Here is a 17,922-nt window from a genome sequence, read left to right as displayed (position 1 = left end):
TGGGATCAGTGGCCCTCTCTCTTTTGTAACATTTGCACTGAAATTGGAGAATGGGTAGTTCCTTAAAGGAAGAGGTGGGCTTTTGCGCCAGCAGGTGGGAAATGGATGCTGACAGACAAAAAATAAGATTCCCATTAGGGAATTTCAGTCATGTTTCCTGGTTGATCACATAAACTTCTAGGAAATAAGTCAGATTTGTAGAGATTCCAATTTTCACCCTCATGCAAAATACTGTATCATTAGAATAGTGCCATATATTCTCTGAGCCTTTGGCTCTTCATTGATTGATCACCAAGGTTGAAATGTTATTACTCTCTTGAGGGTAGATTAATAGCTGTATTTAGGTGCTTTAACCTTTAAATAGGCCCAGGGTGTTCTTTTATGCAACAGTGAACAGAACAGCAATGAAATCTCTTACTGTGGATTGTGATAATGATAGCCCAGTGGGTTGGTTAATGATAAAACTAAGCAGCATTATCAACCAATTAAACTTTGACTCTGTTTTCGACTCCCTCACTGAGAGCTGTGTTGACCTCAGAAGTTATTTATAAAGCATATGAATGGCAAGCTTTGAGGTTGCCATTATTTCAGATATAGTGGTCAGGACATATATACTAAGTGGTCAATACTTTGGCCACCTGATGTGAAGAACTGACCCTTTTGAAAAGACCCTGATGCTGGGAAAGATTGAAGGTGGGAGGAGAAGGGGACGGCAGAGGATGAGATGGTTGGATGGCATCCCCGATTCAATGGATATGAGTTTGAGTAAACGACTCCGGGAGCTGGTGATGGACAGGGAGGCCTGTCTGTTGCAGTCCATGGGGCTGCAGAATCGGATATGACTGAATGACTGAACTGAACTGAATTGAAGTGGTTAGAATGTATACCAACTTAGTGTATATGTTCTAAAATTCCTTATTTGTACATTTAGAAGTAACATGAGAGATATTGTAAGTACAAAAACTTAAGTCACATATATATAGGTCAACTTGTCTGAAATCCAGCCCATAAAAATCTTAATGAACATTGCAGACAATAAACAGAGTATTAAGAAGATTAATTTCCATGAGAAATGGATGCTAGGTAAACCTAAGATGTGTATTGAAGTGTTCAGTCTCTGTTTATTGATCAGTTTAACTTCTCTGTAGATCAGAATCAGGTTTGTGTGGATTCTGCATCATTTTTTGGCCTTCATCTCAGACACTTTACAACTAGGCAATACAGTAATATCTTTGGATAAAAGCCTAGGTAATCTTTTATCATTTGAATTTTATTTAGTGCTGAGTGTGCCCTTCTTGGGGCTTCACTGGTGGCTCAGGCAGTAAAGAATCCACCTGCAGTGCAGGAGACCCGGGTTCAATCCCTGGGTCGGGAAGATCCCCTGGAGAAGGGAATGGCAACCCACTCCAGGATTCTTGCCTGGAGACTCCCATGGAGAGAGGAGCCTGCTGGGCTGCAGTCCTTGGGGTCGCAGAGTCGGACACGACTGAGCAACTAAGCGCAGCACCCAGCAGCGTGCCCTGGCCAACTAGTTAAGTTTGTTTATCTGTGTGTGGGAAGAGAGCAAATCAAGCACAAATAGTTTAGTGTGTACTTTAGAAATCAATGCTCTGAAATCTCTGAGAAAGCTAATGTTTATTTTATTTACTTAAAATATTTAAAATATTGTAAATGTTTAAAATATTTATTGAGTAGTGCCTTAATTTTATTTTTAACTTTTACTTTTTAGAACTGGAAAATAAGCAGAAATCTACAGCTGTTACCTCTTCAAATATTAATTTGTTCTTATAAATGTTTTTATCAACGTAACCCTAACCTCTTTGGAATTGGTCAGGTGTAGAGCAGGTAAGAAGCTCATTTAGAGCCTCACATGACTTACCCATCAGCTCTGCACACATAGTCAGATTATGCCCAGTTTATGATACCTTGCTCTTTGTCAATACCTTAAAGTAAAAGAAGAAAAGAAAAGAAAAGGACCAATTTAAGCACCACAGTCTACCTTTAGATTGTTTAGACTCTTAAGTGTGCTGAAAAATAAAATAAAAAATAGAAAAATCAGTATGTGTGGCAATTGTCATTTTTTTCTGTCATTTTATTTTGATGAGGTCAAGTATTTATTTTATGGGTATTTTGCAAGTGAAAGAGAATAATTTTTTGGTGTTAGATAGTTCAATTATGATTTCAGTTGAGTTCTTATTTTCTAAGAGGCACTAACATCTTTCTTTTTCTTTCTTTATTAAGGTAGCATCGGTTTATAACATTATGTAAGTTTCATATATTCAACATTATATTTAAGCTTCTGTATACACTTCCAGAAGTTTAGTTTCCATTCACTGCCGTATGGTTAATCCCCTTTTATCCATTTTGCCCTCCCCCACCCCACTTCTCCTCTGGTAATCACTAATAGGTTCTTGGTATCTGTGTGTATGTTTTGCTTGTTTATTTTGTTTTATATTCCACATATGAGTGAAATCATATAATATTCATCTTTCTCTTATTTCATGTAGCGTAATCCCCTCAAGGTCCATCCCTGTTGTAGCAAATGGCAATATTGCATCTTATTTTTTTATGACTGAGTAGTATTATATAATATCCCATATCTTCATCCATTCATCATTCATGAACACTTAGGTTGTTCCCATATCTTTGCTTTTTGTAAATAATGCTGCAATGAACATAGGGGGCATATGTCCTTTCAAATCAGTGTTTTTATATTCTTCAGATAAATATACAGAAATAGAATAGCTGGATCATGTAATTGTTCTATTTTTAATTAAAAATTTTTTTATTGAGGTATAATTGATTTATAATATTGTTAGTTTCAGTTCAGTTCAGTTGCTCAGTCATGTCTGACTCTTTGTGACTCCATGGACTGCAGCACGCCAGGCCTCCCTGTCCATCACCAACTCCTGGAGTTTACCCAAACTCATGTCCATTGAGTCAGTGATGCCATCCAACCATCTCATCCTCTGTCTTCCCCTTCTCCTCCCACCTTCAGTCTTTCACAGTATCAGGGTCTTTTCCAATGAATCAGCTCTTTGCATCGGGTGGCCAAAGTATTGGAGTTTCAGCGTCAGCATCAGTCCTTCCAATGAATATTCAGGACCGATTTCCTTTAGGATAGACTGGTTGGATCTCCTTGCAGTCCAAGGGACTCTCAAGAGTGTTTGAGCGTCTCCTGTGGAGGTGCGGGTCAGTGGTGGGCTGCCACAGGGACAGGGGCTCTGGGTGCAGCAGACTTGGCTATGGCATAAGCCCTCTTGGAGGAGGTGGCCATTAACCCCACCACGGAGCTGCCAGAACTTACACAGGACTGGGAAGTAGACTCTTAGAGGGCACAAACAGAACCTTGTGTGCACCAGGACCTGGGAAAAAGGAGCAGTGACTCCACAAGAGACTGACCCAGACTTGCCCGTGAGTGTCCGGGAGTCGCTGGCGGAGGTGTGGGTTGGCATTGGCCTGCTGCAGGTTGGGGACACTGAGTGTAGCAGTGCGTGCATGGGATCCTTTGAAGGAGCTCACCATTACCTTCATTACCTCCACCATAGTTTGGCCCCAGGTAAATAACGGAGGGAACACAGCTGCACCCCTCAACAGAAAATCTCAAACAGAAAAAAGATTTGCTGAGCATGGCCCCACCCATCAGAACAAGACCCAGTTTCCACCACAGTCAGTCTGTCCCATCAGGAAGTTTCCATAAGCCTCTTATCCTTATCCATCAGAGGGCCGACAGACTGAAAAACACAATCATGGAAAACTAACCAATCTGACCACATGGATCACAGCCTTGTCTAACTCAGTAAAACTATGAGGCATGCCGTGTGGGGCCACCCAAGACGGACAGGTTGTGGTGGAGAGGTCTGACAGAATGTGGTCAACTGGAGAAGCGAATGGCAGACCACTTCAGTATTCTTGCCTTGAGAACCGCATGAACTGTATGAAAAGACAAAAAGATAGGACACTGAAAGATGAACTCCCCAGGTGGGTAGGTGCCCAATATGCTACTGGAGATCAGCGGAGAACTAACTCCAGAAAGAATGAAGAGACGGAGTCAAAGCAAAAACAACACCCAGTTGTGGATGTGACTGGTGATAGAAGCAAAGTCTGATGCTGTCAAGAGCCATGCTGCATAGGAACCTGGAGTGTTAGGTCCATGAATCAAGGCAAATTGGAAGTGGTCACACAGGAGATGGCGAGAGTGAATGTCAACATTTTAAGAATCAGCGAACTAAAATAGGCAGGAATGGGTGAATTTAACTCAGATGACCATCATATCTACTATGTGGGCAAGAATCCCTTAGAAGAAATGGAGTAGCCACCATAGTCAACAGTCTGAAATGCAGTACTTGGATGCAATCTCAAAAACGACAGAATGATCTCTGTTCATTTACAAGGCAAGCCATTCAATATCAAAGTCTATGCCCTGACTAATAATGCTGAAGAAGCTGAACGGTTCTGTGAAGACCTACAAGACCTTCTAGAACTAGCACCTGAAAAAAGTGTCCTTTTCATCGTTAGTTTCAGTGTACAGTAAAGTGAATCTATTATACAAATACATATATCCACCCTTTTTTAGATTCTTTCCCCCTATAAGCCATTACAGAGTACTGAGTAGAGCTCCTGGTGCTATACGGTAAGCCCTTATTCAGTTCAGTTCAGTTCAGTCGCTCAGTCGTGCCCCTTATTAGTTATCTATTTTATATATGTACCATTTGCAGCAACATGAATGGACCTAGAGAGTCTCATACTGAGTGAAGTAAGTCCGGCAGAGAAAGACAAATATCACATGATGTCACTTACACGTGGAAACTGAAAAAAGGATACACATGAACTTTTAAACACATACATATTCTTAAAAACTAAAATAGAGTTGCAGGTGTAGAAGATAAACTTATGGTTATGGGGTGTAAAGGGTGGGGGGAACAGATACATTGGAAGATTGGATCGACACATACATATTTTTAATTTTTTGAGGAACCTCCATACTGTTTTCCAGAGAAGGAAATGGCAACCCACTCCAGTATTCTTGCCTGGAAAATCCCATGGACGGAGGGGCCTGGTGGGCTACAGTCCATGGGGTCGCAAGGAGTCGGACACGACTGAGTGATTTCACTTCACTTCATACTGTTTTCCACAGTGGCTGCACCAGTTTACTTTCCCACCAACAGTGCATGAGGGTTCCCTTTTCTCCACATCCTTGCGAGTGATTGTTGTTTTTTGTATCCATTCTAATGGGTGGGAGGTGATATCTCATGGTTTTAATTTCCTTATAATTAGTGATGTCGAACATCTTTTCATATGCCTGTGGGTCTTCTGTATGTCTTCCTTGGAAAAATGTCTATTCAGATCCTCTGCCCATTTTTGAATCAGGCTTTTTGTTGTGGAGTTTTATGAGTTCTTTACATATTTTGGATGTTAATGCCTTATTTGATACTTGATTTGCAAATATCTTCTCCTGTTGGAGGTTGTCTTTTCTTGGTGTTGATGGTTTCCTTTGCTGTGCAAAAGCATTTTAGTTTGATGTGGTTTAGTTGCTAGGTTGTGTCCAACTCTTTTAACTTCATGGACTGTAGCCTGCCAGGCTCCTCTGTCCATGGGATTCTCCAGGCAAGAATACTGGAAATTTATTTTTGTTTTCATTTCCTTTCCCTGAAGAGACATTTCTAGAAAGATACTGCTAAGACCAGTGTCAAAGAGTGTATTGTCTGTGTTTTTTCAAGGAGTTTTATGATTTCAGGTTTTACATTCAAGTCTTTAAAGCTGAGTTTTGTGTATGATGTAAGATAATGGTCTATTTTCATTCTTTTGTATGTGGCTGTTCAGTTTTCCCAGTACCATTTATTGAAGAGACTATCCTTTCTCCATTGTATGTTCTTTGCTCCTTTGTTGTAAATTAACTGTCCATATATGGCTGGATTTATTTCTGAGCTCTCAATTCTGTTTCATTGATCTGTGTATGTTTTTCTGTCAATACCATGATATTTTGATTACTTTAGCTTTGAAGTACAGTGTGAAATCAGGATTGTGATACCACCATCTTCTTTTTCTTAAGGATACTAATGTCCTCTTGACTAAGATAAAACCTTCATTCCACTTAAAAATGAGTAGAAGCTGAAAACCCAGGCTTGGTTACTCCTAACATCACTTTTTTTCTTGCTTTTAAAGCTTTTCAATTTTTTTTCCTACAGGAAAACTGTGGGAAGTAGTGCTGGGATGAGAATTTGACCCCTTTTCTCTGTGGGACAGCAGAAAAGTAGGGGGGAAGTTATGAAAATGTGTAGTACAGTTTGCATAGATGAGTAGCTTTTGGAAGTGTTGTTCTGTCCAGCAGCATGCACATCACTTGAAAACTTGTTGGAAGTGCAAATTATCTGTTCCCACCCTGAACCGCTGAATCAGAAACCGGGAGAGTATAGTACAACAGTCTGTGATTGAAAGCTCTTCCAGGTGATTTTGATGCACACACTTATATGAGGCCCCAGGGACAGACTAAGATAAATTTTCTGTGTGTTCAGAAAAGCAAGAAATTTAATTATAATTTATTTTTAAACCCCACTATTCATGTGACTAATTGGTGGTGGCTTTTATGGAAAGCTGAGTGATTTTTCATCTTACGTATGTTTTATTACCATGTTACCTTCCTAACTAGGCCTTTGTTTAGTTCACTTCAGGACATGGTCCTTCATGCAGGAGGGTTGCCTCTGGCATACCTGAGAAGCTAAATAAATGGAGCTTAACTGAGAGGCTCTCAGTTCTGAAGAATGTAAGAGTCAAGCCCCACTGAGACAGAGTTGCGTTGAGGAAAATTTCTAAAGGCTCCATTAACCAAGAATGCATTTTAAACAAACCAAAAAAACAAGGTACAAATGAAAGTCATAGGAGCTCACTTAAAAATGAGTTGCAGGAATAGACTGTGTATGTTTGCCGAGGGAAAACTACCGAGAAAATTGATTTTGATTAGGGAAATACCTTATGCAACCATGTTGTTGAAAAGCATATTTGTTTACCATTTTAATCTCATGACTTCCGCTATAATTTATGTGCCAACCTTGGTTTTGGGGAGAAAATTGTATTCACTCATTCATCTATGTGTTCACTTATTCAACAAGCATTTCAGTTATTCTTGAAGCTCAGGGGACATGGAGACTGTTGACTGTCCACCTTCACATTTTTACCCACCCCTCCTGCATGTCTCAAGTTACCGAGACTTGGTTTCTGCCACATTATTCCAAAAATGGCCTTTCAGAAAATGGCCATCAGGGGCTTCCTACCAATTCAGCTGCTCCTTATCTGGCTGTTCTGTAGGTTTGGTCCTGATTGACCATCTTCTGCCTCTTGGAACTTTATGCCTTAGGATCATTATTTTTCTGATGGCCTCTTGCCCATAGCTTTAACTGAATTGTCTTCTATATCTTCACTCAAGAACAACGGTTCTATGAGGAGATTTCTCTTAGTCCCATTTTATTGTCTCTTAGCACTGTTTCTTTACCTGAAGGAACTCACCTATTCCCACCAGTTTCATTTAGCTTCACTTATCACAGCTAGGGGAGTAGCTGCTAAATCTTTTTCTTTGTTTTTAACCCAGGTTTCCAAGCTTCACTATCTAAAATAGAATTTATTCTATTCTTCACAAATTATTTATTCATGTATTAAGTAAATATTTATTGAGGGGCTCCTGTCTACCGGGCACTGTTTTCTGTTCTAGGAATACAGCAGTGAACAAAACTGACAGGTCTCTGATTTTAGAAAGCTTATATTCTGATGGCGTTGGGGAGGCAAACAATAAAAGCCAGACAAATAGTATGGTGATATGTACTTTGAAGAGAAATAAAATAGGATTCAAGAGATAGAGAAATGATGAGAATACTTTTTAGAACATTTTGGCTGCGCTGGGTGTTCACCGTGGTGTCTGGACTCTTCCTTGCATCACTTGGCCTTTCTCTGGTGGCTGCACATGGGCTTAGCTGCTGTGCCACATGTCGGATCTTAGTTCCCCAACCAGGGATCAAACCTGCCTCCCCTGCGTTGGAGGGTGGATTCTTAATCACTGGGCCACCAGGAAAGTCCCCAAGGATACATTTTCTAGAGAGTAGTCTGGGTCTGATAAAGTAATATTTGATCAAAATTATGAAACAAGTGAGGGATGAATTCTGTGGGTATAATGAATAGGAATCAGTTGAGTCTTTGAAGGGCAAAAAGTGCAGGAAGAATGCCAGAAAGCACCAAATAACTGGGTGTGTGCTAAAGAGAAAGCATGACTCTGAGCTCAGGAGACTTAGTTTTGCTGGATGCATGATCATGCATGATCACAGGAAGGTTCTGGGGAATGATGCCGCTGCTTCTGCCCTGTGTTCAGAACCATTATTTAATTAAATGAGAAATTTAATCTTACTCCATATATATATGGGTGTCCATTGGCATATGCATGCAAGGCGGGAGATGCGGTGGGTTCGATCCCTGGGTTGGGAAGATCACCTGGAGAAGGGAAAGGCTACCCACTCCAGTATTCTGGCCTGGAGAATTCCATGGACTGTTTAATCCCTCAGGGTCACGAAGAGTCGGACACAGCTGACTTTCACTTTCATTGGCATATGAGATTGTAGTCTCTTCTTGCCAATTTGTAATCCTTCTGAAATTCTAACATTATGTTAGAATCTGAAACACTGCAAAATATTTTCAAGCAATTACAACAAACTTTTATTTACTCAAATGAAGTTGAAGCAACTGAAGCATTAACTTTTTGTGAGTTATTTGAATTTAGTATTTCTCTGTCTCTTTTGTGGGTCCTCTCTGGAATTTTTTGGTTCCCTCACACTTGCCTCAGGAAGACATAGCCGAGTAAAAAAGAGAGACTCAAGTCTTTTTTACTGTTATAAATTTGTTATTGTCTGTGTTGTGGGAAGGTAGATTCAAACAGAAAGATGTATATTTTAGGATTGTTAATAAATTCTGTTTGTCGCTGGTTACTAATTCCATGACACAGTGAGCAGAGAGGAATTCCTTTAAAATAAACCGGATCAGTGTCCCCACCTCAGTCTCCCCTTTCGCTCATCCCCGTCTGATGGCTCTTCTCTGACGTGCCTGCTTATTCCCCCGGCCTGTGGGAAGTGACTCCCTGGCCACCATGTTTCAGATTGTGAGTTTCACCCCCAGCACCTACTTCACCGCTTCCCTCCTGAGCGCTTCTCCTGTCCCTTCTGTTTCACTCTAGAGTTCCTTCTATTTCGCTCTGTAATCTGCCTACTGATTTTATTTATTGCCTGTCTCCCCCTGCTCACGTGTCAACTCCGTGAGAGGAAATGAGGCTTTTTCCCCCCTAACATTTTATTATAAAAATTCTTAAACATATAGAAAATTTGGAAGAATTTTACAGGGAATACCCGTTAAGTCCATCATCTAGATTCTACAGTTAACTTTTTACTCTATTTGCTTTGTTATATCCCTCCAGTCAGCCATTGATCCAACTTATTTTTTGATTTATTCTTGAAGTTGCAAACATCAGTGGTTTCCCTTCTAATATTTCAGTGTGCATGTCGCTAATTAGAGTTCAATATTTGTTTCTCTCTTTCTTCTGAGGTAACTTTGATATTTACATGTTTTTTAAAAAATTAATTAATTTATTTTAATTGGAGGATAACTACTTTACAGTGGGCTTCCCTGGTGACTAGGCTGGTAAAGAATCCACTTGCAATGTGGGAGACCTGGGTTCCATCCCTGGGTTGGGAAGATTCCCTGGAGAAGGGATAGGCTACTCACTCCAGTATTCTGGCCTAGAGAATTCCATGAACTGTATAGGCCATGGTGTTGCAGAGTCAGACACAACAGAGCGACTTTCACTTTACTTTACAATATTGTGATGGTTTTTGCCATAAATCAACATGAATCGGCTACAGGTATACATGTGTCCCCTCCATCCCGAACCCCCTTCCCACCTCCCTCCCTACCCCATCCCTCTGGGTTGTCCACCACTCTTTGGGTGCCCTTCTTCCTGCATTGAACTTGCACTGGTCATCTATTTTACATATGGTAATATATATGTTTCAATGCTATTCTCTCAAATTATCCCACCATCACCTTCTCCCACTGAATCCGAAAGTCTGCTCTTTATATCTGTGTCTCCTTTGCTGCTGTGCTTGTAGGATCCTTGGTACTGTCTTTCTTAATTCCGTATATATGCATTGATAGACAGTATTTGTCTTTCTCTTTCTGACTTCCTTTACTCTGTGTAATAGGATCCAGGTTCATCCATCTCATTAGAACTGACTTAAATGTGTTCCTTCTTATAGCTTAGTAATATTCCATTGTCTATATGTCCCAAAACTTCCTTATTCATTCATCTGCTGATGGACATCTAAGTTGCTTCCATGTCCTAGCTATTGTAAATATTGCTGCAATGAACATTGGAGTACATATGTCTCTTTCAATTCTTGTGTCCTTGGGGTGTATTCCCAGCAATGAGATTGCTGGATTTACATGCACAAATTTATATGACTTCAGCAAAAATACACTTATAAGCCCTCATTAAGATATGGAGCATTACCATTATTCCAGAAAATCTCATGTCCCTTCCCTGTAGTTTTGCTAGATTTTACAGAACACCCAGTTTAATTTGAATTTCAGTGAAGCAATGGATAAATATTTAATATAATAATGTCTCAAATGTTCCATAGGATATACTTATGCAAAAAAAATTCTTTGCAGTTTATCTGAAATTCAAATTTAACTAGAAATCCTGTATTCTATCTGGCAGCTCTACTTTCTAGTAAATTCTTGCCTCAACTCCCAGAGGAAGTTACTATGCTGATGTTTTTCCACCATAGATTTTGCCCATTTCAGAACTTCATATAAAAGGAATTGCACTATATATATTCTTTTCTGTAAAACTTTTTTCACTCAGCATAATGGTTTTGAGATTCATCTGTAGTGTTTATATGTATCATGAATTTGTTCCTTTTTATTATTGAATATTTTTCCATAATATAAATATACTACTATTTATTCATTCATTCTTCACCTTGGATTTTTTTTTCCAGTTTCCATCTATTGTGAATAAGCTGCTATGAGCCAACAATGGCTGCCAATTAAGTTCTTGACAAAGTCCCATCTCTTTAACATGGCTCATTCTGTGATTTTCTTACCTCTCCCCTGATCTCACCTCTCTCCACTCTTTTCTTAAGCTCACGACTCTCCGATCATACTCCCTTCTGTGTCCTGAAGCTTCCATGCTGCTCCCACCTTTGGCCTTTGCATGCTGTTCCCTCCATCTCCATCATCGACTCAATGGCCGTGAGTTTGAGCAAACTCTGGGAGACAGTGAAGGACAGGGAAGCCTGTCTGCGAGTTTTGCATGGTAGAATTGTACCTAAGCTATCTCCCTCTGGTATCAGGTGGAGAAGGAGCAGCTGGAGGAGAAGGAAAGAAATCTTACACGATAGAGTTTTGCTCTTTGGGACTGATCATAGGGGCTCTAGCATATGCTTTCTAATAAATTACCCACGTGGATGTTTTCACTCATTCTTATCAGGAGAAAAAGAGAGCATCATCATTCCCACCAGTTTAGGAACACTGTGAAACAATGTCAGTCATGAGCTACTTATGAAAACTTCGGAATGGAGAGAAGAGTCTGGGGAAGAAAGAACTGTGAAAGGTCTGGGAGCCACAGAAATATTTTGATAACAGAGAATCATTGGGGATTTAAAATACATATGTAAAAAGTTTGGTTCTTTAAAAGGAATAATTCCTAATGGATGTTTGAAATGTGTGTCTATGTATTTCTCAGAAACTCAGGATGTATTTCCAGCAGTCATTGACTAATAACTCTTGAGTCATATCTGAGTCGATATATTACCAGTTTTAACGCCATTTTTACTTAATTTAACTATCTGTTGGCCACTAGGCCATGGAATTCTGGCTTGGGATGTCTATAATAGTCTCATATAAGAAACAGATTAAGTAGAATCAGAGTAAAATCTCCTCCAAAGGCTATTTGGGATTCTTCATTTCTCTTGACATCTTTGGAAGTGAGCAAAAGCTGCATTTTTCACTACTTCTTAAAAATTTTACTCACATAAATAACCTTAAGAACTATAAATCTCTTATCTCAAGAGGCTCTCAGGGCAGAAGCTATAAAATATAACTAGAGTAGACACTGGTCCAGCTAATTTGGAAACAAAATTTGTGATTGAATATTTATATATCAATTTGAATTTCAGGAAAATAACATCTTTTCTTTTCCAAAAGAAGATCATAGATCCTCTTGACTGCATGAGAATGAAAACAGAAACTTCTAACCTGAATAGAGGGAAAATAATTTGAAGCTGGTAATTGAATAAACCTCAAGATTCATATTTCCAGTTCTCCCCACACCCTCCTCCCCTTCTGCTGAGATCTTCAGCGAATAGTAGAGTTAGGAGAAACTGTGAGAAGTTTGAAAACTATGAGTAATTTTTAATTAAAAGAGTTGGAATTTGTTTCTTTGACAGCATGTTAGACCATCAGGTGAAAATAGGTCAAAGCAGCAGATAGCTGAGACCCTTTTGGGAGTAGTATGTGGATCATTTTAATGCAAAGTGAGACTAATTTGATATGCTATATTGTGGAAAATATTATGTACCATCAAAAGTCATCACTGACATAATAAAGTCTATGTAGATACAAGCCCTGGCCACCTTTATCCAGGTGTTCTTAATTGTTTGTTGCTGACTTGACAGAGGGCAGAGGATGAGCTGGTTGGATGGCATAACTGACTCAGTGGACGTGAGTTAGAGTGAACTCTGGGAGACAGTGAAGGACAGGAAAGCCTGGCCTGCTGCAAGTCATGGGGTCCCAAAGATTCAGACGGGATTTAGCGACTGAACAACTGACCTGACAACCACTAGGTGGCGCTGTTGCTTCACCAAGTTGGTGCAGGAGGCTCCAGTAACTGCTCCAAAGGAAGTGCTGTTGTTTATTTTAGCCTGAAATGGAGCTAATACTGATCATCAACATAATTACAAGTAGCTCTGACGGTACTGTCTATTATACGTCATGTACGCAAGCTTATAGTGAAACGAAGTACTAAGTACTACTACTGCTACTCACCACGAGACCAGTGTCTAGTATATGTCGGTTCTGTGTGACCTTTGTGCTTTGTAGTTTAACTTAATCCTTCTGTTAATCATACTTGTGGGAGGTTATAAATCTAAGAAGTGGCAGAACCGGGTACCCTGGCCCCTTTATTGACAGATGTGGCCACAAGTCACATAGCAAGCTAGTGGTAGGATGTGACATCTCCGATGGTATGCGTTTCCAATCAAGCTGCCTACATCAAAATAAGAGGGCCTATGGAAAAACAGTGAAGTGAGTTAACCTAAACATAGTTTCCTTTCCATTACTTTTTAAAAGATGTTCTTGGAAACTCATATTTGTAGAAAAATTCTATTTGATATATCTACTAATATTTTCATTCACAGCAGATAATGTTAACTTAGGATTGCTAGATAAAACATGATTCCTATTTCAGATAAATATTAATAACTTCTTAGCATAAGTATGACCCATGCAAAAATCTGTATCTTTGGTAAACAATAAATATATTTATTTTTTGTATAAGTATGTCCCAAATATTGAATGGGGAATATCTATATCGAATAAAAATTATTTCTTATTTGTATGAAATGCTAATTTACCTAGGTCTCCTGTATTTTAATTTGCTAAATCTGTCAACATTACCTTACTTTCCTTTCAATTAATTTGGGACAGTTTAACAAAGCTCAGTCAATTTTCTCCCTCTTTATTTTGGACTCTCTCTCTTCTTTATCTACCCCTCTGTTCCTGAGGAATGTATTTGTCCTTTTACAGGCATATCCTGTGGTCTGAATCTTAAATGCTTCTGCTTCTTGCCAGACATACTCCGAGAGAATGGAGGTCACGTGTGAGAGTGCCGATACATGAGGCGCTTCGTCAGGTCCAGGGAGTGCTTGGTTGCTTTCACTGTACTCACTGTTTTTTGCATTTCCTGATTAGAGTGTGGGAAAGATCATACATACAATCTGCCTTATTCCTAATCTCAGAAATCAATTCCAGAAGGAAGTTTAGACTTTGAATTTTTAAATCTATTGTTCTTAGTTTTACAATCCTAATTATGTTAAGTCTCCTAAAGTGTCATGCTCCCTCATTCATGGGACCTCCCTGTGAATGAGTAATCCATGAGATATATCAGAAAACATTCTGATCATCCATTGTAATTTTTAAAGCAGCCAATTAAAACAGTGGCTTCAAATAATAAGACTGTTCATTGGACTGGAGACTTTGGCAGTATAAATTTAATTTAATTCCGTGAAGTTCTTCTTTTAAGTACAGGTTAATAGGCTCTCCCCCAAAAGTAATCCTTTCTGTACAGATAGGTAAAAAAGTTGAGAGGTATAAACACTATGTGCTACTAATAAGCATATTCATCACTTCTTACTTCACACTAGTTTTAAGATTCTATGTATTTTTTATAGATTAGAATGAGATCCTCAGCTTTTATAGAGTAGAATGGTTTTATAGATTAGAATGAGACCCCCAGTAAATTTATTAAAAGCAATTTATAGATGAAAATATTTCTTCTGGCTGACATAAAGAATTACCTTAGATTAAAGACTACCAGAGCAATAATGGTAAATTTACATTCGCACCAAACCATGGTGATATTACTAAGAGATCTATGCAAACTTTCTTTTTGAGCATGAATTCACTGCTTCAGAATTCTTCTTAACTCCTTATTTCAATAATTCAATTGAATTAATTCATCTTTACTGACCCAGGGTATGGATGACCTCTTGGTTAATCTTCAGAATCTAGAGGATATAAATACCAGAAGATAAAAAAAAAAAAAAAAGGCAAGAGTTTAAGCATTTAGAACCAACTTGAGGACATGGAAATGTTTAGAGTCTGAAAAGGAAACATGAAGTTGGCATTTTTGTTGCTATTATTCAGTCGCTAAGTTGTCTCCAACTCTTTGCGACCCCATGGACTGTAGCATACCGGCTCCTCTGTCCTCCACTGTGTCCTGGAGTTTGCTCAAATTCATGTCAATTGAGTCAGTGATGCCATCTAACCACCTCATCCTCTCCTGCTCTCTTCTCCTTTTGCCTTTCAGAGCACCAGGGTCTTTTCCAATGAGTCAGCTCTTTGTATCAGGTGGCCAAAGTATTGGCGCTTCAGCTTCAGCATCAGTCCTTCTAATGAATATTTAGGGTTGATTTCTTTTAGGATTGACTGGTTTGATCTCCTTGGAGTCCAAGGACTCTCAAGAGTCTTCTCCAGCACCTCAGTTCAAAAGCACCAATTCTTCGATGCTCCACTTTCTTTTCTTTCTTTCTCACATCTGTGCATAAGTACTGGAAAAACCATAACTTTGACTATATGGACCTCTATTGACAAAGTGAGTCTCTGCTTTTTAATACTCTGTTTAGATTTGTCATAGCTTTCTTCCAAGGAGCAAGCATCTCTAAATTTCATGGTTGCAGTCACCATCTGCAGTGATTTTGGAGCCCAAGGAAGTGAAATCTGTCACTGCTTCCACTTTTTCCTCTTCTATTTGCCAGAGAGTTGTCATGCAGGTCTTCAAACTAAGCAGAGATATGTGACCATTTTTTTGAGGATAAATAATGTTGTAGTGCAATTTAGAATTCTGAGTTCAAGCAAGGCAGATAGAAGTACTGGGTTGGCCGAAAGGTTCTTTCATTTTTTTCCTGTAAGATGGCTGTGATGGGACTTAGTTGTCTTTAGCTTCATTTGAGACAATTTTGTTAGACTGTATTGTGACAGCTGTCGTACCAGCATGTATTTTTTAAAAAAACTTAACAAAACTGGTGAATTTTTCCATAGCCATTTTAATATTGAAAATGGAAGAAAAAAGCAACACTTTTGGCATATTATGCTTGTTATTTCAAGAAAGGTAAAAGTGCAACTGAAACTCATACACAAAAATTCTGTGCAGTGTATGGAGATGGTGTTGTGCTGATCAAACGTGTCAAAAGAGGTTTGCGAAATTCTGTGCTGAGGATACCTTGGATGATGCTCCACAGTCAGGTAAGGCCAGTTAGGTAGGTCAGCTTGACAGTGATCAAATGGAGACATTGATTGAGAGCAATCAACATTATACCTTGCAAGATATGGTCAACATACTCAAAATACTCAAATCAAGTATTGAAAATCGTTTGCACCAGCGTGGTTTTGTTAATCACTTTGATGTTTGGCTTCAACATAAATTAAGCAAAAATAAAAAACCTTCTTTACCATATTTCTGCATGAGATTCTCTACTTAAACATAATGAAAACATTCTTTTTTAAAAAACAAATTGTGACAGGTGATTTAAAAAGTGGATACTGTACAGTAATGTGAGATTGTGGTACAAGTGAAATAAGCCAACATCAGCCTCACCAAAGGCCAGTCTTCATCCAAAGACGGTATTGTGTATATGGTGGGATTGGAAAGGAGTCCCCTGTTATAAACTCCTTCTGGAAAGATGAATGATTAATTCCAACCCAATTAGGCCAACTGAAAGCAGTGCTTGATGAAAAGTGGCCGGAATCAGTCAATAGAAAACGCATAATCCTCCATCAGGATAATGCAAGACTCTTTGTTTCTTTGATGACCAGGCAAAAACTGTTACAGCTTGTCTGGAAAGTTCTGATTCATCTGTTGTATTCACCAACCATTGTACCTTCAAATATCCATTTATTTTGGTCTTTACAAAATTCTCAATGGAAAAAATTTCAGTTCTCCAAAAGACTAGAGAAAGCACCTGAAACAGTTCTTTGTTCAAAAAGAAAAAGTTTTGGAATGATGGAATTATGAAGTTGCCTGAAGAAAATGGCAGAAGCTAGTGGAACAAATCAGTGAATATGGTGTCAATAAAGTTTTTGGTGAAACTAAAAAATGTGTCATTTATTTTTACTTTAAAAAAATGAAGTACCTTTTTGGCCAACCCAATAGATTTGGCTTGTTACTCAATTTGGATCTAAGTAGGCTGATTTGCAAAACATATAAACTGGATAAGATTGTCCATCCCAGGAAGAGAAAGCATTCCATTCTAATTTAGTGATTGGAAGTAAGACACTATTGAAATATATTATTCAAGTCATCCTAGCAACTAATGAAAGAAATGTATAGGAACTAAAAACTAACAGTTATCAGTGCTTCTCCTATATGCCAGATATTGTCCTTGGTACTCTACTTATCAAAATCCTCCCTTGAAAGACCTTGAAAAGTTGGCATGAAATTTTAGCTTTGCTTGCCAACATGCTGGTTGATTATCTGGCTTCACAATACAGTGCTTCAAATATTTCTTTTTTTCATGTTCTCCTTTTGACATGAATAAAAAGTAATGTTCCCTGGGGCTTAATTTGTCTGCTCTAGTATATATATACATATATATACACACACACATATATATGTAACTGCCAAATAAATAGTGATTATGTTATAAAATATCTTTGTAATCTATGTGCAACATAGATCTTACAGCTTTTCACATAAATTTTAGTTATACCACTAGTTAATTGGGAGAATGAGAATTCCGGTACTATTCCCTATGTGCTACTTCTTAAAGTGAAAGAAATGCTTTATGAAAGGCCTAAAATATACCTCAAAGTTTTGAATTTTCAATAAACTAAAATTATTTGAGTATTTGTCTACAGTTCAGTTCAGTTCAGTCAGTCAGTCGTGTCCGACTCTATGGACCCCATGGACTGCAGCACGCCGGGCCTTCCTGTCCATCACCAACTCTTAGAGTTTACCCAAACTCATGTCCATTGAGTCAGTGATGCCATCCAACCATCTCATCCTCTGTCGTCCCCTTCTCCTGCCTTCAATCTTTCCCAGCATCAAGGTCGTTTCAAATGAGTCAGCTCTTCACATCAGGCGGCCAAAGTATTGGAGTTTCAGCTTTAACG

At 38.8% G+C, this 17,922-nt stretch overlaps 1 protein-coding gene across 1 annotated transcript in view; it reads left to right on the top strand.

Annotated features, from left to right (window-relative positions):
• Positions 1-1,840, top strand: part of LRRC69 (leucine rich repeat containing 69) — a 79,237-nt gene extending 77,397 nt beyond the window's left edge. The window contains exon 8 of the mRNA XM_043879262.1: positions 1,730-1,840. Within this exon, the coding sequence (XP_043735197.1) occupies positions 1,730-1,840 (111 nt within the window). The remainder of the gene's footprint in view (positions 1-1,729) is intronic.
• Positions 1,841-17,922: the final 16,082 nt, after the last annotated feature.

This window comes from Cervus elaphus, chromosome 21 (genome assembly GCF_910594005.1).
Source record: "Cervus elaphus chromosome 21, mCerEla1.1, whole genome shotgun sequence".
Lineage (NCBI taxonomy): Eukaryota > Metazoa > Chordata > Mammalia > Artiodactyla > Cervidae > Cervus > Cervus elaphus.
This window is presented reverse-complemented; position numbering and strand designations above follow the sequence as displayed.